The 27,558-nt window shown below is 40.0% G+C and overlaps 1 protein-coding gene across 1 annotated transcript in view; it reads left to right on the top strand.

The window, feature by feature from the left end:
• LOC130214712 (leucine-rich repeat and immunoglobulin-like domain-containing nogo receptor-interacting protein 3) overlaps positions 1 to 21,533 on the top strand; it is an 80,166-nt gene extending 58,633 nt beyond the window's left edge. The window contains exons 2-5 of the mRNA XM_056446520.1: positions 7,325 to 7,843; positions 12,945 to 13,360; positions 15,972 to 16,335; positions 20,863 to 21,533. Of these exons, the coding sequence (XP_056302495.1) occupies positions 7,352 to 7,843; positions 12,945 to 13,360; positions 15,972 to 16,335; positions 20,863 to 21,426 (1,836 nt within the window). The 5' untranslated portion in view covers positions 7,325 to 7,351 and the 3' untranslated portion in view covers positions 21,427 to 21,533. The remainder of the gene's footprint in view (positions 1 to 7,324; positions 7,844 to 12,944; positions 13,361 to 15,971; positions 16,336 to 20,862) is intronic.
• The last annotated feature ends 6,025 nt before the right edge of the window (positions 21,534 to 27,558 follow it).

The following is a 27,558-nucleotide window of genomic DNA, read 5'->3' as shown; positions in this document are numbered from 1 at the left end:
TAGGGAGAGTCCTCATAAACTACCAGTATTAACTTGTGTGTGTGTGGGGGGGAGGGTGTGTATGTTTGAGTGTGTATGTGATGTATTTGTACTGGATTTGGTGGTTTACAAGGACTGAATATAATGTGTATAATAATGACATGGATATGACCTAGTTAGACTTTATTATGATGGTTTATGAGGACATGCCATGTGTGTTTGTAATTACTTAAGTGTTAAAAATGCTTGAAATCATACTTAATGGGGACGTTGAGGTGAGGTAGGCCATATAATAAGCTTTTTTACTGTTTAAATTTATTACACCTATGTAGAGTCCTCATAAACCACTAGTAATAACTTGTGTGTGTGTGTGTGGGGGGGGGGGGGTGTATGTTTGAGTTTGAGTGTGTATGTAATGGTGTTTGTACTGGTTTTAGTGGTTTACAAGGACAGATGTATATACATTATTAATGACATGGATATGACCTAGTCGTACACTATTAAGTTGGTTTATGAGGACATGCCTTGTGTGTTTGTAATTGCATAAACGTGTTTTAACATGCTTGAAATCATGCTTAGTGGGGACTCTGATGAGTGGTGGGCCATATAATACGCTTTTTTACTGTTTAAATAGGTTACACCTATGGAGAGTCCTTATAAACCACCAGTACTAACTTGACTGTGTGTGTGTGTGTGCGTGTCTGGTGTTGTTCTGAAAGAGTTGTGTAATGTACGCAGTGAAGCGTGTGTGCTTTAACTCTTGTAAACACGTTCTCTGTGAGATTCGGACATTCAGCCAAACACCAGCGGCTCTTCTGCTCTGCTATTTTTAGCTGTGGCCGAAGCCCTTTCTCTGTTTCTCCAAACGTCTGCACGTCATACATACAGTGTGTGTGTGTTCATGATGACAAGCTCAGCTCCACCAAAGCCTCCTCCATCTGCTTTTCTCCTGTCAGACTCCTGCGTGTGGGCCAGTCATCAAATACACACAGCGTTTCCTCTTTTTCTAAATTTATTCATTTCAGTTTTTAGATAAAAATTGTCTTAATGTACAAAGGATTTTTTTAGGTTGCTAGGGAGTTCCTACAGTGTTGCTAGGCTGTTGCTGTGGAGTTGCTAGGGTGTTGCTATGAAGTTCCTAGGGTGTTGCTAGGCTGTTGCTGTGGAGTTGCTAGGGTGTTGCTATGGAGTTCCTAGGGTGTTGCTAGGCTGTTGCTATATAGTTGCTAGGCTGTTGCTAGGGAGTTCCTATGATGTTCCTACGGTGTTGCTAGGCTGTTGCTGTGGAGTTGCTAGGGTGTTGCTATGGAGTTCCTAGGGTGTTGCTAGGCTGTTGCTATATAGTTGCTAGGCTGTTGCTAGGGAGTTCCTATGATGTTCCTATGGTGTTGCTAGGCTGTTGCTGTGGAGTTGCTAGGGTGTTGCTATGAAGTTCCTAGGGTGTTGCTAGGCTGTTGCTGTGGAGTTGCTAGGGTGTTGCTATGGAGTTCCTAGGGTGTTGCTAGGGAGTTCCTATGATGTTGCTAGGCTGTTACTGTATAGTTGCTAGGGTGTTGCTATATAGTTCATATGTTGCTTCTAGGCTGTTGCTATAGAGTTGCTAAAGTGTTGTTATTGACTTCCCATAATGTTGCTAGGCTGTTTCTTTATAGTTTCTAAGGTGTTGCTATTGAGTTCCTATGATGCTGCCAGGGTGTTTCTAGGCGGTTGCTATAGAGTTTCTAGATTGTTGCTATGGAGTTCTTAAGATGTTGCTAGGGTGTTTCTATGGAATTCATAGGGTGTTGCTATGATGTTGCTATAGATTTGCTATTGAGTTCCTGTGATATTACTGAGTTGTTGTTAGGGTGTTGCAATGGAGTTCCTAGGGTGTTGCTAGTCTGTTGCTACAGAGTTGCTATGGTGTTGCTTGGCTGTTGTCATGCAGTTGCTAGGGTGTTCATATGGAGTTCCTAGAATGTTGTTAGGCTGTTGCTAGAGTGTTGTTATTGAGTTCCTATGCTGTTGCTAATAAGTCGCTATGGTGTTGCTATTGAGTTGCTGAGGTGCTGAGTTGCTATTGAGTTCCTATGATGCTGCCAGGGTGTTGCTATTGAGTTCCTATGGTGTTGTTAGGCTGTTTCCATGAAGTTGCTAGGGTGTTGCTAGGCTGATGCCATGGAGGTGCTAGGGTGTTGCTATAGAGTTGCTAAAGTGTTGTTATTGATTTCCCATAATGTTGCTAGGCTGTTTCTTTATAGTTTCTAAGGTGTTGCTATTGAGTTCCTATGATGCTGCTAGGGTGTTGCGATAGAGTTTCTAGTGTGTTGCTATAGAGTTGCTAAAGTGTTGCTATTGAGTCCTATGTTGTTGCTATGAAGTTCCTATGTTGTTGCTAGGCTGTTGCTATACAGTTTCTAAGGTGTTGCTATTGAATTCCTATGATGTTGCTAATGTGTTGCTTTGGAGTTTCTAGGCTGTTGCTATAGAGTTGCTAGATTGTTGCTATGGAGTTCTTAAGATGTTGCTAGGGTGTTTCTATGGAATTCATAGGGTGTTGCTATGATGTTGCTATAGATTTGCTGTTGAGTTTCTATGATATTACTGGGTTGTTGTTGGGGTGTTGCAATGGAGTTCCTAGGGTGTTGCTAATCTTTTGCTACAGAGTTGCTATGGTGTTGCTTGGCTGTTGCGTTGCCATGCAGTTGCTAGGGTGTTCGTATGGAGTTCCTAGAATGTTGTTAGGCTGTTGCTATGGAGTTGCTAGAGTGTTGGTATTGAGTTCCTATGCTGTTGCTAATAAGTTGCTATGGTGTTGCTATTGAGTTCCTAGGGTGTTGCTATGGATTTCCCAGGGTGTTGGTGAGCTGTTCCTATAGAGTTGCTGAGGTGCAGAGTTGCTATTGAGTTCCTATGATGCTGCCTGGGTGTTGCTATTGAGTTCCTATGGTGTTGTTAGGCTGTTTCCATGAAGTTGCTAGGCTGATGCCATGGAGGTGCTATGGTGTTGCTAGGGTGTTGCTATGTAGTTTCTTTGATGTTGTTAGGGTGTTACTATGGAGTTCTATGGAGTTCTTAGAATTGCTGGGGTGTTGCTATGGAGTCCTATGATGTTTCTTGGGTGTTGCAAAGGAGTTTCTATTGTATTGCTAGGCTGTTGCTATGGAGTTGCTAGTGTGTTGCTATTGAGTTTCTATGGTGTTGTTAGGCTGTTGCAAATGAGTTGCTAGGGTGTTGTTAGGCTGTTGCAAATGAGTTGCTAGCGTGTTGCTATTGAGTTCCTATTGAGTTGCTAGGGTGTTGCTATTGAGTTCCTATTGAGTTGCTAGTGTGTTTCTATTGAGTTCCTAGTGTGTGGATAGGCTCATGCTATAGAATTGCTAAGGTGTTGCTAAGAAGTTCCTATGATGTTGCTAAACATCCTATGATGTTTGCTAGAGTTTTGTTATGGATGCTGGATAGTTATGGATGTTATGGATAGTTCATAGGATGCTGCAAGGCTGTTGCTGTAGAGTTGCTATTGAGATTCTATGATGCTGCTAGGCTGTTGCTATTGATTTGCTAGGGTTTTGCTGTAGAATACCTAGGGTGTTGATAGAATGTTGGTATCAAGTTGCATCTGTGTTGCTATTGAGTTCCTATGGTGCTGTTAGGCGGTTTTTATGGAGTTGCTACCTAGTTTCTTGGGTCTTGCTAGACTGTTGTTATGGAGTTGCTAGGGTATTGCTATAGCATTGCTGCAGATGTTGTGTGTGGTCGCTGGGCTGTTTTATGGTCTGATGAGTGTGTGTGTGATGGATTGGTTGAGCAGTTCAGATGTCAGTGAGATTGTGTGTGTGTGTGTGTGTGTGTGTGTGTGTGTGCGCGTGCGTGCGTGTTTTACAGCCGTGTGCTGAAGTGTATCGTCTGCTGAATCAGGCTTTCGGGAGCAGGGCTGTAAATGACAGACAGAGTCAGCCCGTGCTGAATGGCAGAGGAATAAATGGTCATGTTGTCTCTGGCTGACGTGTGTATGTCGAGCTCTAGTGATGCCATTAGCTGAACACACACCACATGATGATGATCCTGTCAATCAAAAAGCTGATACTCCATAAATCAGCAGACCAGCGGCTGACAACATACATAACATCTATGTGTGTGTGTGTGTGTGTGTGTGTGTGTGTGTGCGCTTGTTTTTGTGACATATTAGGACACAAATGTGTATAATGACATGGGTATTACACAGGTATTACATGGAAATGGTGAATTATGAGGACATTTAATTTTGAGGATTATAAATCATAGTTTTTTTTAAGTGTTTGGTGTAGTGTTGGGGAGGACAATATAAAATACAGTTTGTAAAGTATAAAAACAATAAAAACCTATAGAATGTCCCCAAAATTCACAAAAGCGAACGCACACAACCGGCCACTTTATTAGGTACACGTCCAACTGCTCATTAACGCAAATTTCTAATCAGCCAATCACATGGCAGCAACTCAATGCATTTAGGCATGGTCAAGACGATCTGCTGCAGTTCAAAGAGAGCATCAGAATGGGGAAGAAAGGGGATTTAAAGTCACTCTGAATGTGGCATGGTTGTTGCTGCCAGACGGGCTGCTCTTCAGTATTTCAGAAACTGCTGATCTACTGGGATTTTCACGCACAGCCATCTCTAGGGTTTACAGAGAATGGTCTGACAAAGAGGAAATATCCAGTGAGCGGCAGTTCTGTGGGCGCAAATGCCTTGTTGATGCCAAAGGTCAGAGGAGAATGGCCAGACTGGTTCCAGCTGATAGAAAGTTAACAGTAACTCAAATAAGCACTCGTTACAACCGAGGTCTGCAGAAGAGCATCTCTGAACACACAACACGTCCAACCTTGAGGCAGATGGGCTACAGCAGCAGAAGACCACACCGGGTGCCGCTCCTGTCAGCTAAGAACAGGAAACTGAGGCTACAATTCACACAGGCTCACCAAAACTGGACAATAGAAGATTGGAGAAACGTTGCCTGGTCTGATGAGTCTCCATTTCTGCTGCCACATTCAGATGGTCGGCTCAGAATTTGGCCTCAACAACATGAAAGCATGGATCCATCCTGCCTTGTATCAGCATTTCAGGCTGGTGGTGGTGGTGTAATGGTGTGGGGGATATTTTCTTGGCATACTTTTGGGTCCATTAGTACCAATTGAGCATCGTGTCAACACCACAGCCTACCTGAGTATTGTTGCTGACCATGTCCATCCCTTTATGAGCACAGTGTCTCCATCTTCTGATGGCTACTTCCAGCAGGATAACGCACCATGTCAAAGTGTGAATCATCTCAGACTGGTTTCTTGAACACGACAATGAGTTCACTGTAGTCAAATGGCCTCCACAGTCACCAGAGCTCAAACCAATAAAGCACCTTTGGGATGTGGTTGAACAGGAGATTGGCATCATGGATGAGCAGCCGACAAATCTGCAGCAACTGCGTGATGCTATCATGTCAATATGGAGCAAAATCTCTAATATTTCCAGTATCTTGTTGAATCTCTGTCATGAAGGATTAAGGCAGTTCTGCAGGCAAAAGGTGACCGCTGAGTGTATGTGTGTCCAGGTTTAGCTTTATTTGTATCGACTCAGTTGTTCTCTCTTATATCTTATAGTCAGAAACCAAATCGACCCATTAGTGTTGACATTTCACTGCTTCTCACTAATTAAAAGTGCTCCTAAATCAGCCAGAAGATGTTTTTATTAGTGTCAGATGATTTGCGGTTGTTTGTCTGAGGGTTCTTATCATTAACTGAAAATAGTCTATAAAATGTACTCACTAAGATACTGAAACAAACCTGTGTGTGTGTGTGTGTGCGTGCGTGCGTGCGTGCGTGCGTGCGTGCGTGCGTGCGTGCGTGCGTGCGTGCGTGCGTGCGTGCGTGCGTGCGTGCGTGCGTGTGTGTGTTGGTAATTGTATAAAGAGTAAAACACATCAGTTTGCTGCACTGCAGTCTTGTTTCCCACAATGCAGCTCATCTGACCTTCTCTTCCAGCCTGACGAATGAAGCTTGAGGAATTACAGCAGTGCCGTTTAAATATGTCCTTCTGTCACACTCAGGTTTATTGCTATTAAAGTGAGAGTTCACCCAAAAATGTCATTTCCATCATTATTTACTCACCCTTTACTAGTTCCAGACCTGTTTGACTTGTTTTCTCCTGTTGAGCATGAAAGAAGATATTCAGAACAAGCTGAAAACCTATTTAATTAATTAAAGGTGCCAAATGCTCCATTGGTTTAATAAGTTAAATTGTTCTCTGGTATCTGCATAGTAGGTTTATAGCTTTGGTAAGTTCAAAATCTCTCCAGAAACACTTTTATCAGCTCATTTATTGCTCCATAAAATACCCGTAGAATCAGAAGGTCCGTGATTGACCATATATGGCTCGTGTCATGAATATTAGGTAGGTGTTAAAAAATAAAATGTATTGGGTAATTTAATAGATAACATTAATAATACTCTGCACAACTACATGATTTAGAGTTGGTTTAGATTTACATGGTTTACATGGTTTAGAGTTGGACTGGGGGTTAATAAAATACAATAAATGGGAAATTTAATAAATAATACAAATAATTCTTATTAGCTTCCCGCTGCAACCGTATCCGGTCTACCAACAACCGCCGTAAACACTTGTGGAATTTACATGAGAACGAGGAAAGAGTGGTGTCTGAGGCTCATAGCATGCCCATTTCCATATACTGATCATTTATTATTCTACTATGCCTTGGTATACCCAGATTTTCATTATAGGACACCTTTAATATTATACACTTTTCATACTATGGATATCAATGGTTACAGGTTTTCTGCATTCTTCAAAATATCTCCTTTTAAGAAAGAAACTCGAGCAGGTTTGGGAACACTTGAGGGAGTGTAAATAGTGAATGTATAATAAATAATAAATGTTCATTTTTGGGTGAACTGTCCATTTAACTAAAACTAAAACCACAAAATTAAGATTAGAGTAAAATGAAAAGTAATTTGAAATGAAAAATAATTTTAAAAAAATTCATAATGGCTTAAAAATTTGATAAATTTGCTGTAATTATTGGAAATATTCAATTCTAATGTGGTTATAGTGATCGCAGTGAAGTAGGAAACGTTCCCCTGTTTCCATCTCTCTGAACAGAATGAACACAGTCTCTGTTCTGGTGGTCTCCATCTCTGTCGGTGTCTCTCTCTCTCTATAGCCAGACAGGGATCACTCAATCTGCATTTTGTTAATGTTTCTCATAATTTATATTATACATTAATATGTCTCTCTCTGTCTCTCTCTCTGTCTCTCTCTGTCTCTCTCTCTCTCTCTGACACAGAACATAATTACATTAATCTCTCTGTGTGTGTGCAGGAGTGTAGAGTGACGCGGCGGGGGCTCATGGCGTCCTCATGGGCCGTGAGTCGTCTCTGTGTGCTGGGTCGTCTCTGTGTGCTGGGTCTGCTCCTGGCGCTGGCGGCTCCTCCATGTTCTGGATGTCCGCCCCGCTGTGACTGCGCTGCTCAGCTGCGCTCCGTGTCCTGCCAGCGGCGCCGTCTGTCTGCCGTCCCCGAGGGCGTCCCCACAGAAACCCGCCTGCTGGACTTGAGCCGGAACCGTCTGCGCTGGGTGGCTGCCGGAGACCTGGCCCCGTACCCACGGCTAGAGGAACTTGACCTGAGTGAGAATCTGATCTCCACGCTGGAGCCCAACGCCTTCGCCAGCCTGCAGGCCCTGCGCACGCTGAGACTCCGGGCAAACCAGCTCAAACTGGTGCCCATGGGAGCCTTCGCCCGCCTCACCAACCTCACCACACTGGACCTGAGCGAAAACAGGATCGTCATCCTGCTGGACTTCACCTTCCAGGACCTGCGCAGCCTCAAAAACCTGGAGGTCAGTGCAGAGGGGCGCTTTACTGAAAATCTGGTGTCAACTTAACATTGGACTTTCATTTACTGTAGCTGAAAATTTAACCTTTAAATTTCACAGATCGACTAGTGTTTTGTTTTGTTGGTCAATAGTTAGTCTTGCATAGCCATATCTCAGACTGATGGCCTGGGAATATGGGCTGCATCAGAAATCGCATACTTCCATATTATATAGTACATTAAAAACAGTATGCGGGCTAGGTAGTATGTCCGAATTCATAGTATTGTAAAAACAGTAGTGCTGCATCCCAATTCACATACTATCCATCCTAAATAGTATTTGAAAGTAGAATTAGTATGTGCCAAATCGTAGTATGTTGAAAAGAGTATGCTAAAGGTTCCCGTATGGTTTACTATTTCTGGGAAAAACTTGAAGTGTAGAAGCGTCCATACTCTAACCGCTGATATTACCCACAATACATTGCACGTTGGATGTGAATTTGATTTAGAACTACAAACGCAGGTGAAAAGTGTAAACAAACTACAAACATGATGGACGCGCGAGACCAACCGTCAAGTAGGCTTCGGTAAAGATGTTTGTATGACTGTTCATTAATATCCAGCCCACTGGAACATGTTTTAATCGCGTTTTCTGTGTTATATTTCATCTGCAACAACAATACTGAACTTATATAAAGCCGTGTTTGGACATAAACATCTGAATGCAGAATTATCCAAACACCTGAGGAGATTTCTCTGCATGAAAGACTCGTGAATGGGAGATTAACCTGCTGCTGCTGCTAAGGTAGGAAAATAAATATGAAAGAAATGTGGATGATTGACAGGGCTCGTAACTAAGCAACACAACGATCTGTTAACGAGGAAGTCGTATGTCCCAAAAGCTTGCATACTCTTCTGTTACACACTCAAAAGTGTGTATTTTTTCTTCACAAAGAAAGTACATACAATTAGGGTGTAGTATAAGTATGCGAATTTGGGATGCAGCATAGGTAAAGTAAGCAGATGACCTACTACTTCTGGTGAGATTCTGAAATGTGCGTCCGATGGATGCAATGATATCCCATAATGCAACGCGAGAATTACTGAATGGGGTGAAGCAGTGCAACGATAATGACAAATGGCCATGTAGTACGTCCGAGAGTCATTCATACTCCTATGTAGAACACACTTTTCTAAGGGTCGCGTAGTAGATTCAAATTTAAATGTAGTACTTAGTGGAGTAGTATGCGATTTTAGATGCAGCCTTAGACTGTGTTGAACTATGCTATTTGACTGACAGGTCAACCAACCAATCACGTTTTGTGTTGTGTTGCGTCATGTTGAGCGGTGTGGATATGTCTAGAATAACAGCCCTGTTGGCGTGCAACCGTGCGTCATTCTTTCACAAGTTTTAAAAGGGGTCATATTTAAAGAGTATTACCTTTTAATATAGTATTAGTATTACTACTACTTAATATTAGTAGTACTACGATATCATATTTGAAACTGTTGTTGATGTGTAATGTAGCTGTGTAAACATAAACAACATCTCCGAATGTAAAATGCTCAGAGTTCAATGCAAAGGGTGACATTGGCTTTTTACAGAGTTAGCTTAGCATAACCTACAGCCAACGAATTTGGGGACTACAAAAAAATACATTCAGGCTGATGAGATCACAAACGTTCCAGGTTACGCACATTCACTGCGCACACACCTCACGCAGCAAAGGGGCGTACATTTCAATTTGTCCTAGCCTTACTACAGTACAATGTCATTACGATTGCATTTTTATGAAGTGGTTAAACCTTAGAAAGTGAACGAATAACTAAAGTACACCGTTTTACATGGTATCTATTAGAAACGGAGACTTTACAGCCACCTAATGTACTGTTTCCTATATACACTAGTATGGGATGCTTGAACGAAATGCTGATGGCTTGACCACATTCCTCCTCTTACCAATGAACAAAAGAAACACCATTCAGACACATCCTGACATGCTCAAACTGATACGGCCACACTGATATTATTTACAGTCTATGGCAAGCCGTTTTAGCATTTAAACCTTTGTTTTGACTATCCATAAATATAATACGGCAAGGGGTATTTAATGCTAAAATGGCTTGCCATAACAGTCTGACAGACAGCATGCAGGAGAGGCATGACGTTTCCTGGTGATGTGAAGCCAGTCCGCCTATCACAAAACATTAGGTTTGCTGACTAATCAGAGCTCTTTGAGGAGGAACCAGATAATATGATAGTCGTTTCCATGTTAGTTCAGTGGCTGTATAACATAAAGGTAAAATATGTGAACAAATAACGTGATTTTTTTTGCAAATGCATCACGAACACACATTAGCCGCATTTCCACTATCGGGCCAGTGCGAGCCAGGGCTTTAATCGGGCCAGGCCGGGCCAATAGCCCAGGAGGTTGAAAAATGAGGCTGAAATCATGTCGCGTTTCCACTGTCGGGCTAGTTGCTCGCAGCGCGTCACGCAAACACCGCCCCCAGAACGTCCCCCGAATCAAACGTCACACAACCCGTCACACAACCCGCCCACTTCAGCGGGAACAAAAAACTCAAATTATAACCACAAACACAACCTGGCATCACTACGAGAGCTGGAAGATGGAGAACACCGAAGCGATTGCTTTTTTACTGTTTGTGGTCTGTTGGTGTAAGGCCAGACAGCGATCCCTGGATAAGGACATTCGAGTTCGGCGGCATTTACTTTTTTCTTCTTCTTAGTGAGTTGATCAAGCGCGATAGCAAAACAAATGTAAGGGAAGAAAGCATCTTGTCTCCTCTTTACCTGACAGGAAAACTCCGCCTTTGTACGTAACCTCGACCCGAAGCCCCAGTTGGCCCTCCTTGGCCCAAGGTATTCGGCGGGCCAAAAAAGGCCGGACGCTGGCCCCAAGGAAGCCCCGCTTTGGCCCGATTACGCCCCGGAAGTGATAGTGGAAACGTGACTGGCCTTGGCTCGCCCTGGCTCGCTCGCTTTAGGCGCGATAGTGGAAACGTGGCTATTGTTTTGCACCCCATAAACACAATCAAACCTTAAAAAAAACATTGTGGACCACCCCTTTAACACAATTGCACATCAATATCTATAATGATCTCTCAGCAGAACATATAGAAAATCAGGACATGTATGTAGACGCAGACTGAGATAAACGTAGCAGCGTTTTTTAATCTTATCAGACTTGTTTCCAGATGGACTGCTTAAGATTGCTTGAGTAAGTTTATGTGAAAATGTGTATACCCCAGCCACTGATGATCATTCTAAAATAATCAGGATTACAATCTTGACCAAAATGCTAACAATGTTTTTGTGTGTATTTTATATTTGTACTCGATTGTCAAAAAAAAAACTGAAAAAACCTGAGATTTTTTTTAAAATTAAAAGTCTTACATTTAAATATTGTACAATAACACTGACAAATAATGCACGTTTTATTAATATTTCAGAAACTGCATTTAAATATCACCAATATTGAATTCAACAATTTTGTTAAAGTTCTTTGAACATGACTTTTCTACATTTTTACATATTAAAGGGTCACGAAACACCAGAGCACATGTTTTGAGCTGTTGACAGTCATATATGTGTCCCACGCTGCTATAAACACTGTTAGGACACAGATATTTCACAAATAAAGTGAAAATTGGTTGTTTTTGCGTTATTTTGAGCAAATTCGTTCTTCCGGTTTGAAACTAATTTTTGAAGCTGCGTCAAGGGGATTAGATACTTGTGTGTATTCCAGTGTGTAGACTGGATGTCTGTTCCTGGGAGTACATCATGACGTCTCTGAGTGTGCTGCATTCATTCATGAGAAAGACTTGGTTCAAACCAATCAGCGCACTCTATTGTGTATGAGGTGCAACTTCATTAATATGCGTGATAGACTGTTTGTACCTGTACAGTGCTCAGACGGCAGAGAGACGCCACGTTGTGTTGCCAAAATAAGTGGGAGAAGAAGAATTGTTTGAAGACACAGGTCATCAGTGTTGTGTTTATTAATGTGCTGCAATGAAGGTTTTGTTTTAATTTTCCCTGCTATGAGAGCGCAGCTGGACTCACGTGTAGATTACAGTGCACGCGACACGCCACAGAAATAAGTTTGTAAGGAACATTTTTCACCCGAGAGCTTTTCTCATCTAAAAATGGTGAAATCCTGATCTGCCGCTCGTCTCCTTTTAATAAAGCCGCGGCTCCAGTTGCTGTTGATTGTCCTGTGTCTACAGATTTGTTAAGTGATCGATCAGCGGTCTTTGTTTGTTTATTCAGATGGCAAAGTTAGTTCGTATGGTCAGCAGTACTCTTTCAGTGGTTAAAGACAGACCTTAGTCAGAATGATTGAGTTACTCAGTTTACAGCACGCTAACATCACTACAATATTATAGACTGAAAGATCCTCTGTAAATGCTGCTCTCCGAGTGTAAACATGTAAACATCGCAATCCAACTATTACCGTCGTGGAGGATTTTCACTGCATTTTGTGACAGGACAGTCTACACACACGGCTTTCTGACACTACCTATCGAGTGCATCTAAGTTTCTGAGAAATTCTGAGGTTTAATTTCTCTCATTCGCTGTGCGGTATCAAACATTGCATTAAAAACGCACGCTTGCAGCAGTTCCTCAAATCAAATATCTGGTTTGTCATGAGGGGCATGAATGAAATGTTCCTGAATGAAAGTGCCAAACTGCCAAAGTCCACCATTTAATAATTTGTCAAATAAATTGATCACTGATGTCCATGTAAACACAGGTCTTTCTCCCCTGTGTCTGTTTGTTTGTGCCTCTCCTCAAATCAGCGCGTACCCAAACCAAAACTCCCATTTTTATGCTAATTTTTATGCACTTTCCCTCCTCCGACACTCCCACCTAAACAGAACTGGACACACCCACTTTCCTGACTTTTTCCAAACTAGAGGTGTGAAAACACCCTGCTGAAACAGGGGGGTTTGTAGCCCTTTAAGTGTAAGTGAAGTGTAAGGACATTCATGATGCTACATATGCTGGGGTAGAAATTACAAAAGTGCTTGATTAAAATGAATGCATTGAACCTGCTGCATATGAAAGCGTGGGAATCCTCATTTTATATGTGTGTCTGCAGGTAGGAGACAATGACCTGGTCTACATATCCCACAAGGCGTTCTCAGGTCTGTTGTCTCTGGAGGATCTGACCATGGCAAGGTGTAACCTGACCTCCATCTCGGGCCAGACTCTGTCGTACCTGCGCGGACTGGTGACCCTCCGCCTGCGCCACCTCAGCATCTCCACCCTGGAGGAGCAGAACTTCCGGAAGCTGACGGCGCTGCGGGGCTTGGAGATCCACGACTGGCCCTTTCTGGAGTTCATCTCTCCGCTCAGCTTCCAGGGACTCAATCTGTCCTGGCTTTTCATCACCAACACCAACATCACATCCGTGCCGTCTGCTTCTTTCAGAAATCTGGCTTATCTGACGGCTCTGAACCTGTCCTACAACCCCATCAGCACGCTGGAGTCCTGGGCCTTCAGGGACCTCATCAGGCCTGTGCATTTTACATTCACATTACTGCTGTGTTTACACTACCTGATAAAAGTCTGGTGCTTTAGGAACTGCAAATAACTTGACTTCTAGTTGATGATTTGGTATCAGAAGTGGCTTATATGTAAGGTAAAGGCCTCTAGATGACGCTTATTTGACCACAATAAAATATGATCATGCCTTAATGTTGAATGATTTCATTAGGACAGTAAGGTCTGGCTCTGCAAGCAGTTTTAATTTTTTTTTAATTATTTTAAGGTCAATATTATTAGCCCCCTTAAGCATTATTAGTTTTGGATTGTCTACAGAACAAACCACTGCTACACAATGACTTGTTTAATATGAACATTTATTTTACCATTGATTTTCCACGCTCGCCTGCTGCTCCTGATGGCGCTTGCATTTACACAGTCTTTCATCTCGTTTTAAGCTTGAACAACTAAATGAATGCTTAAGTCTATTTAACTGATTGTATTTTAATTACATTATAACATCAATGCTGTAAAAGCAACCGTATGAAATAGCTACATTTACCTTTCACCGGAAGTTGATCACTGGCTGAAAAACACTAGCTGTGCATATAGCCTATTAACCGCACATAAGGTGCTGTATGTGAGTGTTTGACTCTTCTAAAGCCTAAAAATACCATAATATGTCTGCAGATATTCAGAAACATGCTCAGGGAACATTCTTGTTTATCTGAGAAACAATGCTGAGGTCAGATTTTCTGCTTTGAGCATGTTTTCTTCGTGCTTGAACGGCTGTCTTTGTTTTGGTCATTTAACCCACCCAGTGTCAGTTTAGCCAATTATATTTCAGCACACCGGGTTGCCTTCATGAGAAACATTTCATTCATCCAGTCAGGAAGGCTCTCAAAGTATGCGTCCGTGACCGAAATGAGGCCTCCGGTAGACAGTAGCAGTTTTACATGGACAGTAGCAGTTCCACATGAGGTTATTAATTAGCAAATAATATAAATATTACGAACGTAAACATTAGGTGAGCGGATTACATTGTAACTGCGTGTCCTAACAGCACGCTACGTGATGAGATTTGCAGTGATTAAAAAAATGTGGCTGTTTCCACCTAATAAAACATGACAGAAATGTAAATACAGCCATTCAGAAGCACAGAATAGTGCACTCACTGCACTCCAGCCAGATGGTAAGGTTTATAATCTAATTAATACATCATTAAATGTAGACGCTGAATCACTGATGTGTGTTGAGTCTCAGTTATGAAGTATGTAGAGGTATATTACTATATACAACGTTATATATGTAGCTGTTATGTGCAAATTGGCATGTAAGTGTGTGGTTAAATAAGTGTATATGTGTATAAAAGTGTATAGCAGTAGTGATGTTGGTTCCACAATTATTATCATCAAGTGTTCATGAGATGGATTGCCTGAGGGAAGAAACTGTTTCTGTGTCGGGCTGTTCTGGTGCGCAGTGCTCTGTAGCGTCGACCAGAAGGTAAAAGTTCAAAGAGGCAGTGTGCTGGGTGTGAGGGGTCCAGAGTGATTTTGGCAGCCCTTCTGCTCGCTCTGGATAAGTACAGTTCTTGGGGAGTAGGAAGGGTTGTACCAGTGATTCGCTCAGCAGTCCGAACTATTCAACGTAGTCTTTGGAGATCGTATTTAGTAGCTTAGCTAAACCAGACAGTTATTGATGTGCAGATGACTGATTCAATGATGGAGGTGTAGAACTGTTTCAGCAGCTCCTTTGGGAGGTTGAACTTCCTCAGCTGATGAAGAAAGTACAGCCTCTGTTGAGCTTTTTTGACAATGGAGCAATGTGAGCGTCCCACTTCAGGTCCTGAGAGATCTGCTGCTGCTTTCAGTAGTATGGCAATAAATGTCATGTAAAATGTCATTCAAACTCACACTATAAACATTTAACCAATTTGATCAGAAGTGGGCGGTCGAATAATATATCGCACCCGAGAGATAGATAGAGAGAGAAAGAAAGAAAGAAAGAGAGAGAGCAAGAGGGCAACAAAAGGGAAACAACTGACATTTAGCCTACAATCCTTGCACAAACTACACTTTTATCTGTTCTCTCTCTCTCTCTCTTTGATAGTACCCAATTTTAACATGAGATTTTGGAAACCAGATCTAAATTTAGCAGGAATGGTTGGGTCGGGTAGAAAATGGAGCGGGTCGGGCAGCGGGTGAACAATGACTGAATATACAACGGGAGCGCTTGGGTGCGGAATAAAACCTAGCGGGAGCGTGATTAAAAATTCAGTCCCGTCGGCGCAATAGCCTAGTGGTTAGCGCGTCGACATATGGTGCAGTAGCACATCAGGGCGTCACGAGTTCGAATCCCGGCTCGAGGACATTTCCCTACCCTACCCCCCTCTCTCTCTCTCTCCAACTTCGCTTCCTGTCCTAAAAATACTATCCTATCTAATAAAGGCAAAATGGCCAAAAATAAATCTTTAAAAAAAAAAAAAAAAAAAAAAAAAAATTCAGTCCCATGCAGATCTCTAACTTGCGCTTGCCTGTGTTTTAATCCAGGAATGCAATACCTAGTTCAACCACTGGGTGTCAATCTTACACACTGCACCTTTAACAGAAACAAAAATAACGAATGTGTGTTTATTTTCCAGACTGAAGGAGCTGCACATGGTCAGCACAAACCTCCTCACGGTGGAGCCTCATGCTTTGGGAGGTTTGCGTCAGATTCGAGTCTTAAATCTGTCCAATAATGATCTGGTGACGCTGGAGGAGAGCTCCTTCCACTCGGTCAACAGTCTGGAGACGCTGCGTGTGGATGGAAACCCTCTGTCCTGCGACTGCCGCCTGCTGTGGATCCTGCAGCGCAGACGCACACTCAACTTCGACGGGAAGATGCCCGTGTGCGCCGGACCGCCGGAGGTACAGGGGTATCTGCTGAGCATGTTCACCGATTCGGCACTATTTGATTATTTCACCTGCCAGAAGCCCAAGATACGCAACCGCAAGATGCAGCAGGTGATGCTTTACCTCTTGTTTCTTATCTATTATGCAGCAGATGTAGAATAAGCCTCTGATGAATATATAGTGAAGTTTCAGCTCAAAATATCACACAGATAATGTTTGTAACTCTCTGAAACTGACCTTTTTTGGCTATGATCCTAATTGTGGCGTTTTGGTGACTGTCGCTTTAAATTCAAATGAGATTGTGCTTTTTTAAAAGAGGGCGGAGCTACACATGCATATGCATAAGCATGGTGACAGATGTAAAACAGCAGTGTGTGTGTTGTCATTGCTGGTCAGGTCTACATGTTTGCTTCAGTGTGAGTGTTTGCTTCATGCGTCCGTCAGTCTATGGAGACTCCTGTCGCTGTTCATTTGTGCTTCATCTAAAACTCCACATCTATAACTATAACTATAACAGCAGCTCAAACACTCTAATGGCTAATGGACAGACGGCTGCTTCTCACTCAGGGCTGCTGTTTATGCTAATGAGGGAGAGATGGGCACTAGTGGGCGGGGCTTTCTCTCTCTGATGACACGTGCAAAGGGAGAATGTCAATCAAAGTGTTTCTGCAGACTGTTTTATTCACGTCTGATAATAAACAATACAATTTTTACCATTAGAGGCTGAATATATTCACACACTGCTGAAACACAGCTGTGTGTAAGTGAAGTTTCATAAACTAATTTCGAGAGGAGCACGTGATATGATTGAGCACGACTGGCTGCTCATCTGTAATCAGTAATAATCCAATCAGAGTGATCCTTGTTTACAATAAATGGATCGTTTTCTCCCTACTGCTCTATAATAATTTTGGAAGAATCCCCCCTTCCACCCCATCTCCTCCTTTTTCTCCCTTTTCCAAGGGGGAGCTCTCGAGACCTACCTGATCTCGGATCTCCAGATATGCTTATTTGACCGGGCGGGATCCTTGGTCTAAAATATCTCCGAGCTCAGGGTTCTCAGCATGCCAAACCTGCTGTAAACGCTAAGCATATCTAAGTGGGAACTCTTGAAACCCTTTATAAAAGTTATTTGCATAACAGGTCGCCCTTTAAATAGGTATTTTTTGGCGTGTAATCAAATGTGTTAGTACTTTGAAAACAACAAACAAAGAAGTGCTCAGGGGGTTACTCAAATAATTGATCAGTGCTCTTTGAGTAAGGGATTCATCAAAACATGAACAGAAATCAATCCAAGACACTTGAAAAATGTGGAACATTTAAAAAATAATAATACATTTTCCACATTTTTCGAGTGCCTTGGACTGATTTCTGTTGTTACTATTACTTTGGTTCAGTTTTAGTTATTTTAATACTTAAAGTTGATGTGACCCGGACGTTTCTGAGACTTTTATTTCAGTATGTTGATGTACTTCCAGCTGAAACTGAATATTGGTTAAGGAGGGGGGGGGGGGGGGGGTCTTTTTTCCATCATTCACTCATAGCAAACTAACAGTAAAATTGGCCTGGCTAAGAATATTGTGTCTGAAGCATTAATCTTACATCATCAGAAAAGGAGCCAATTCAAATACAGAAGCAGATGCTCCAATTCTGATTGAGGTTTCAGTGGATTAACTTGCACAAATTAATTGTTCACCTTAAGAATAAAAATGTGTGCGAGCAAAATAAACATTGTGTGACTACTGATTTCATACAGACTTCAAATGATCTTTGAAAATAAGGCTTAGCATCAAGGAGAGCTTCTCCACAATATCATCTGCAGCTTTAAAAGCTGGAAATGCTGCTTTATTCACTAATAAACTTTGCTCATTTGCAGTTTATTAACCCTTGTGTGCTGTTGGGCCGTTTTCATCCACTCTGGGCTGATTCTGAGTCTTAATTTGGCCACGACTTTCTTTGTGTTTCAGCAAATGGGATGATTTTTGGGGAAGAATCTTTATTTTGACTCATATTTTGGGAAAATCTTTTAACACTTTTCAAAATTCCCCCTTTGGTTATGTTGGTGGCTGTTTTTGCCCCATTGACTTCCATTATTATCATATTTATTGATTGCAAAGCCATGACAGCCTATAATCATGCATTCTTGATTGTTGCTGGTGTTCCATGTTGGGAAGAGTGACAATTTGTCATTTTTACTGTTGATCATCAGTTGCGGTGCAAAAAAAGCTTAGTTTCTGGCTTCTACGCTCACCGGCCACTTAATTAGGTACACCCTTTTGCCTTCAAATCTGCCTTAATCCTTCACAATATAGATTCAACAAGCTACTGGAAATATTCCTCAGAGATTTTGCTCCATATTGACTTGATAGCATCACACAGTTGCTGCAGATTTGTCGGCAGCACATCCATGATGCCAATCTCCCGTTCCACCACATCCCAAAGGTGCTCTATTGGATTAAGCTCTGGTGACTGTGGAGGCCATTTGAGTACAGTGAACTCATTGTCATGTTCAAGAAACCAGTCTGAGATGATTGGTGCTTTATGACATGGTGTGTTATCCTGCTGGAAGTAGCCATCAGAAGATGGAGACACTGTGGTCATAAAGGGATGGACATGGTCAGCAACAATACTCAGGTAGGCTGTGGCGTTGACACCATGCTCAATTGGTACTAATGAGCCTAAAGAAAATATCCCCCACACCATTACACCACCAAGGTTACACCATTACACCAAGGTATAATAGTTTTATTTCGTTTTGACTTTTGTTTTCAAATTGAGTTAGTTTTAATTAGTTTTAGCTGCAGATTTACTAGTTTTTATCAGTTTTTATATTTTAAAATTGCTTCGTTTTGGTTAAGTTTTTATTAATTTCAATATTAGTTTTAGTTTAGTTTTGTTTGCTGATTTTTTTTTTTCATAAATTAGGATATTTGTTAGGTGCAAGATTCAAAATCATCAGAATAAATATTGTATTATAAAAACTCAACCAAAGATAGGCTACATTTTTGTTGACACAAGAACACTACCATTTACCTCTACTCTACGGTTCATTCGCAATCGCGATCACTAATATAGAAATAACACATAATTGGGCAAAAAAGGCTTAAATTAATACTTTTAAGTGTCTCCTTGGGTTGTATTTAATGTAGTCACCGTGCTGCGGTCATGTCCACTCTTTGTTTTTGTCGTGGAAGCAACAGAGATGATGACTGGAAGAGGACCAGCTTGATCTGGCCAATGAGTTTGCAGGTTTACAGACTCTGAGGTGCCGTACGGGTCAAACACCTGGCGTAAAACTGGAAGCGTGAAGCAAACCGATTTACTTCTACTACTAACCGATTAAATCGCTTACAGTATGTATTAAAGACATTTACAAAGTCCAAAACAAAGGATATTTTTGTTTTAATTTTAGTTAGTATCAGTTAGTTTTATATGTACACAATACAGTTTCAGTTAGTTCTAGTTTTTTAAAAACTCATTTATATTTTTAATTTCAGCTGATGAAAAGGATTTTTCAATTCTAATTTCGTTTTTTCGTTCATTTTCGTTAACTATAATAACCTTGCACCACCAGCACCAGCCTGAACCGTTGAAACAAGGCAGGATGGATCCATGCTTTCATGTTGTTGAGGCCAAATTCTGAGCCGAGCATCCGAATGTGGCAGCAGAAATGGAGACTCATCAGACCAGGCAACGTTTCTCCAATCTTCTATTGTCCAGTTTTGGTGAGCCTGTGTGAATTGTAGCCTCAGTTTCCTGTTCTTAGCTGACAGGAGTGGCACCCGGTGTGTTCTTCTGCTGCTGTAGCCCATCCGCCTCAAGGTTGGACGTGTTGTGTGTTCAGAGATGCTCTTCTGCAGACCTCGGTTGTAACGAGTGCTTATTTGACTTACTGTTGCCTTTCTATCACCTGGAACCAGTCTGGCCATTCTCCTTTGACCTCTGGCATTAACAAGGCATTTGCGCCCACAGAACCGCCGCTCACTGGATATTTCCTCTTTGTCGGACCATTCTCTGTAAACCCTAGAGATGGTTGTGCGTGAAAATCCCAGTAGATCAGCAGTTTCTGAAATACTCAGACCAGCCCGTCTGGCACCAACAACCATGCCACATTCAAAGTCACTTAAATCCCCTTTCTTCCCTATTCTGATGCTCAGTTTGAACTGCAGCAGATCGTCTTGACCATGCCTACATGCATTGAGTTGCTGCTATGCGATTGGCTGATTAGAAATTTGCATTCACAAGCAGTTGGATAGGTGTACCTAATAAAGTGGCCACTTAGTGTATATGGAGCAGTTTGTGTGTGTAAGAGAGACCTTTGCGCACATATCTTGATATGTCTGAGAAACTGAAAATAATCCCCTCAGCTCTCAGAACACAGTAAACACAGTAAGTGTATTTCTGCACACTATAATCTGCTGTTTTACTCCATATAAAAGCCAGAAACTCTTCAGCTCGGGCCTATCTAAAGGGTTAATGCTGATAACTGATGATCAACAGTAAAAATGACACATCTTACCTCTTGGACAGAGCAGAGATCAACATCCTATAGTGCAATTGGCAACCATAGGTGAACCGAAAACACAGGTATTGTTTACCATTGTGTTCTTCAATATACAGTGTAATTTGTGTTTGCAGGTGATGGTGCACGAGGGTCAGCCGGTATCTTTCTTATGTCGTGCCGAGGGTGAACCGACACCAGCCATAATCTGGATTTCTCCTCAACGCAGAAGAATTACATCCAAATCCAACGGCAGGGTCACGGTCCTCCCTGGGGGGACGCTAGAGATCCGATACGCCCAGCTAACAGACAGCGGCACCTACATCTGCATCGCCAGCAACGCCGGCGGAAACGACACCTACTTCGCCACGCTAACAGTCAAGGGTCAACCGGTGGACGCTGCGATTTTTAGCAACCGATCAATGTATGCGATGGACTTCAACGAAACGGGTCTCAACAGCACGCGCGTGTTTCTGAAATTCACGCTGGATCTGACCACCATCCTGGTGTCCACCGCCATGGGCTGCATCATGTTTTTGGGTGTGGTGCTCTTCTGTTTCCTCCTGCTGTTCGTGTGGAGCCGTGGACGCGGCCAGCGCAAGAATAACTTCACGGTGGAGTATTCCTTCAGGAAGACGGAAGGACCCGCCACCACCGGCAGCTCCGGAGGAACGCGCAAGTTCAACATGAAGATGATATGAAACAACGCAGCCAGGGGCCCCCTGGGAGAAGCATAGACGCCCAACAATAAACACACACACATATACACACACACAGTGCTGATCGCAGAATATAAACACACACGCATGCATGACCTGCGCTGTTAGATTACTACTATTATTCCTTTATATTAGTATTTTAATGATGATTAATTGTTTTTAATTGAATTTTAATAGTTTAAGTTGTATTATATTAGTTAACAGGTGACCTCAGGTTGTGCAATTGCAAAAAAACATGATTTTTGGGGGAAAAAATAACTTTTTTTTTAGAAATCATTCAATATTTAAGAATTTAATTGCAAAACAAACTATTTCTGAAGCATTCAAAGTGTTGTTATCTGTTTTTGCAAATGATATCTACATAATAAATGTAATAATAATAATATTATTGCATAAATATGGAAGAAATTGAGAGATCACTTGGAAATTCTTAGTTTCTTTGGATTTGATTGTAAAAGTAACACTTTAAATACAATTTTTTTTGTAATTTAGAGCATTTATTAACAATTGGTCGAAATATCTATCTATATACAGTGCTCAGCATAATTGAGTACAGCCCATTTTGAAAATGAATATGCTTCTCCATTTCTCAGTGAATATAGGCAGTGCGTTTTGGTCAATTTAATCAAAACAGATATGTTTATTACAATAATAATATTTAGAAATAGAAAGATAATACAATTAAATTCAAGCAAAATATTGCAAAAAAAAAACTACAATCTACAAAACTTCAACTAAATATTTCAATTTTTTTGATTCTCTTGATTTTTCCTCTTTTAATTTGTATTTAATATTTTTCTATAACATATAAATTTGGCTGTGCTAGTTTTTGGACCGTTATCGTAAGTTATTTTGTTAGATAAGCTCCAGATTTGGCTTCAATACTGCCTAATCTAATGTATCTGCGCACATAATATTGGAGAGCTTCCTATTAAAATATGAATGTGAAAGAGAGATTTGTGAGGGATGTAATCATATATGATGAGCACTCTATCTATCTATCTATCTATCTATCTATCTATCTATCTATCTATCTATCTATCTATCTATCTATCTATCTATCTATCTATCTATCTATCTATCTATCTATCTATCTGCACATCTATCTATCTATCTGCACATCTATCTATCTATCTATCTATCTATCTATCTATCTATCTATCTATCTATCTATCTATCTATCTATCTATCTATCTATCTATCTATCTATCTATCTATCTATCTGCACATCTATCTGCACATCTATCTGCACATCTATCTATCTATCTATCTATCTATCTATCTATCTATCTATCTATCTATCTATCTATCTATCTATCTATCTATCTATCTATCTATCTATCTATCTATCTATCTATCTATCTATCTATCTATCTATCTGCACATCTATCTGCACATCTATCTATCTATCCATCCATCCATCCATCCATCCATCCATCCATCCATCCATCCATCCATCCATCCATCCATCCATCCATCCATCCATCCATCCATCCATCCATCCATCCATCCATCCATCCATCCATCCATCCATCCATCCATCCATCCATCCATCCATCCATCCATCCATCCATCCATCCATCCATCTATCTATCTATCTGCACATCTATCTATCTATCTATCTATCTATCTATCTATCTATCTATCTATCTATCTATCTATCTATCTATCTATCTATCTATCTATCTATCTATCTATCTGTCTATCTATCTATCATGTGTTGGGATTGAGAATTCAATGTTTTTCCTTCATATATTAGTTTCTGAACTTATCTAAAGGTTAAATCGTGCTATTATGTTGTCTTTTAATTTGTTATATCAATTTAAATCAGTATAGGCATCTGAAAACATGCCAACTCTTTGTTATTTCGGCCAATTGTCATTTTGAGCACAATATTGTTTTTTAAAGGGGAAAGTCCTCAATAAATATGAATAATTCAGGGAAACTGAGAATTTCCAAATGGTTTATTAATTAGTTTTCTTATTCAATACAATTCATCCTTATTTTTAATAGCGCTTTTACAATGTAGATTGTGTCAAAGCAGCTTCACATAGAAGATTATAGTATTAGAATTAGTATTTATTATGTTTTACTAATATGACATTTTATTTAAAGGGCACCTATTTTATCCATTTTTACACAAAAGTCACTGAGATTTTGATCCAATTTTAACATCAGGAAATTTAAAAAAGGGACTTATTGTGTTTATATCACTCCAATATGACTTTGAACACAATGTACTACACACAGTTCTGTTCAAACAGCATACAAAGGATGAGTTTCATCATAGGTGATTTTCATTTAATGCTAATATTTTTAAAACATATCCATATTATTTGAATCATTTGAATACTTCAGTATAAACTGAACACTTAGCAATGTTTAACTTTAAAGTATTATTTGGTAACACTTAATTTTGATGGTCCATTTGAGTATCAGTACACTCTCAGAAATAAAGGGACAGGAGCTGTCACTGGGGCAGTACCTCTTCAAAAGATACATATTTGTTCCTGAAGGGTCCATAATGGTACATCAAAGGTACTTTTTAGGTACATTTGGGTACAAATATGCACCTTTGAGGTACCATTGTGGATTCTTTGGGTACAAATATGTATCTTTTGAAAAGGTACTGCCCCAGTGACAGCTCCTGTACCTTTATTTCTGAGAGTGTAGACTGTCTGCTTAATATCTGCTGATACTGCTCCTTCAACAGACATTTAACTGACTATAAGAAACTTTGCAAGTACATGTTAACTTACACTAACCCTAACCCCAACCTAATAATCTACTTATAATCTAATGAGCATTAGTTGGCATGTAGATGCAATGTAACTTAAACTCAACTAACAGACCATCAAAATAAAGTGTGACCTAATTTTTCAGTTCAGAATAATAAGAGTATATCTAAAAGCCAGGTCATGAAATGACTTTAGTAACGTGTGTTCACATTTGTCTCATTTGCATTGCAGCTGTTGGTTAGAAATACACCACAAATCTGTCAATTATTTGTTTGCATTTAATATTTTAATATGCATTTAAGACTTCCTGTGAACGCTCTTTTTAAGCATAAGTGGCTTCCACAGTGTCGTCTTTGTGCTGAGCTTACAGCGAGTTTAACGGCATGTAAATTTGCTCTTTTAGAGTTGCTAATTAGCATAGTCATTTATAAAGAAATAAAGCTAAGCCATTTCCATAATGTGCTCTAATACAACGCCCACTTTCACAAAGCCACAGCTGAGAGGAGAAAACAAGCAGCTCAATTAGAGCTCGCAAATTGCAATCATGTGTTTGATTGATTTGCATCGAAAACAAACAAACAAACATGCAAGGAAAAAAATCATTGCATTGGCTTGATGTTCTGCGATGAGCAACTGTGTGCGTTGGGTCAAACACGCCGGCCGCATCGCTGAAATTAAGTCCATCTGCGGTCATCCGGAAGCCTGAAATCTTGCTTCTGAGGGTTTTACAGTGTGTGAACCAGGCTGAGGAGGACAGGGGCATTATTTACCCATAATCCCCTGCTTCAGCCACGGTTCACGCACATGCCGATAACCGCTGGCCTTCATGGGGGGAGGCAGACGGGTGTCGAGACCATGAACGTCACCATTGAGAACAACATGCATGCACACGCAGACACTTGAGCCATAGATAATCACAGCAATAGATCCTGCACTCTCATTCACTTTCTAATTCATAAAACATGCTCCGTCTGTGTGCAATAACACTGCTAAATCATATTTTATTGGTCACTTTTACTGCTTGGTTCTGTTAGTTAATATTTGCATTTGTTAATCCTGAGGTTAATTGCAAGAATTTAATATTAATAAATTCTTAAAATCAAAAATTGGTTAATTGACTGCAAAATTAGTTTATATAATTGCATTGCTATGATCAAAATTTGATTATATAATTGCATTACTAAAATCTAAATTTGCTTATATAAATGCATTGCTAAAATCTAAATTTGCCTATATAATTGCATTGCTAAAATCTAAATTTGCTTATATAATTGCATTACTAAAATCTAAATTTGCTTATATAATTGCATTGCTAAAATCTAAATTTGCTTATATAATTGCATTGCTTAAATCTAAATTTGCCTATATAATTGCATTGCTAAAATCTAAATTTGCCTATATAATTGCATTGCTAAAATCTAAATTTGCTTATATAATTGCATTGCTAAAATCTAAATTTGCTTATATAATTGCATTGCTAAAATCTAAATTTGCCTATATAATTGCATTGCTAAAATCTAAATTTGCTTATATAATTGCATTGCTAAAATCTAAATTTGCTTATATAATTGCATTGCTAAAATCTAAATTTGCTTATATAATTGCATTGCTAAAATCTAAATTTGCTTATATAATTGCATTGCTAAAATCTAAATTTGCCTATATAATTGCATTGCTAAAATCTAAATTTGCTTATATAATTGCATTGCTAAAATCTAAATTTGCTTATATAATTGCATTGCTAAAATCTAAATCTGCTTATATATTTGCATTATTAAATGCAAAATTTGCTTATATTATTGCCTTGCTAAAATCAAAATTTGCTTATATAATTGCATTGCTATGATCAAAATTTGTTTATATAACTGCATTGTTAAAATCTAAATTTGCTTATATTATTGCATTGCTAAAATCAAAATTTGCTTATATAATTGCATTGCTAAAATCTAAATTTGTTTATATAATTGCATTGCTAAAAACTCATTGTTCAAATTCATTAATGAAGTTTAATAATTAATGCACCATAAACAACGAACAATAATAAATGTAACAGTTCATTAACTAAAATTAATGTGTTTTATAATTAAACAAGACCTTACTGCGAAGTGTTATTATAAAACCTGACTATGAAATCTGCTTTTAACATCGACAAACGCTTTAACAAATGCATTGTTATTTAATAATGCTTCGATTAAATGGAACCTTATAGTAAAGTGGCCATTTTATTTTTCTACTCCATCATTTATCATGCGTCATTCATTATTATTCATGCACATATAATAATAAGGTTTATAGGATATAGTGTTAGATGCATAAGCTGATGTTGAACGGTGTAAAGCACAGATCGGCCTGTTGTTCTGCGGTGCTGACACTCTTGGTTTTTTTGCGGCCGGTGTGTGAACGTCTTTGCTTCTCCTGCCCAGTCTAAAACCCCCCATGATGTAATTTCCTGCCGCCCGACTGGGCCTCAATGAGGGAGGGTCCCTGGCTGGAGACCACGGATCTACATAAACCCTGTCACCCATCTAGTCCATGTGTCTTTGACTGTAGAGGGTATTCTGTGTTTATTATATTTATATCGTTCAGTTCAAATGTGGTTCTTTTGTACACTGAATTGTTTTTTATTTATTTGTTTAATTTTATTTTGGGTGTTTTGAAAAACATCAACAGAAATCGCAACAGAATCTGTGGAAAACAGATGCCAATAAGCTACAAGAGCCATAAACAAAGAATGTTTATCTTAAACTCACCTGTCCTGGGGCCTGTACCGTGAAGCTGGATAAGCTAGTCAGGTTTTGGTTTAGTTTGCACCAATCATGTTTTTTTTTAGGGACCATGAAGATTGCTTGACTTTAATCAATCTTTAGCCATGGTTTAACTTGAACTGCTTGACTAACCTGCTTTAAGTCTGGTTATGATCAGGTTAGGTTTGTTATATTATGTTTATCTTCAGGTTATGTTCTGGTAATGTTCAGACTATGTTTTGTTTATGTTCTAGTTATGTTTAGGCTATGTTCTAGTTATGTTCAGACTATGTTCTGGTTACATTCAGGATATGTGCTAGCTATGTTCTGGTCATGTTCAGTTTATGTTCAGTCTATGTGCTAGCTTTGTTCTGATTATGTTCTGTTTAAGTTCAGGCTATGTGCTAGTTATGTTCTGTTTATGTTCATGCTATGTTCTGGTTATGTTCAGTTTATGTTCAGGCTATGTGCTAGTTATGTTCTGTTTATGTTCATGCTATGTTCTGGTTATGTTCAGTTTATGTTCAGGCTATGTGCTAGTTATGTTCTGTTTATGGTCATGCTATGTTCTGGTTATGTTGGAGTAATGTTCAGACTATATTCTAGCTATCTTCTAGTCATGTTCAGGCTGT

Source organism: Danio aesculapii, chromosome 2 (assembly GCF_903798145.1).
Source record: "Danio aesculapii chromosome 2, fDanAes4.1, whole genome shotgun sequence".
Taxonomy (NCBI): domain Eukaryota; kingdom Metazoa; phylum Chordata; class Actinopteri; order Cypriniformes; family Danionidae; genus Danio; species Danio aesculapii.
The sequence above is the reverse complement of the archived record's forward strand: the minus strand, read 5'-3'. Positions and strand labels throughout refer to the sequence as shown.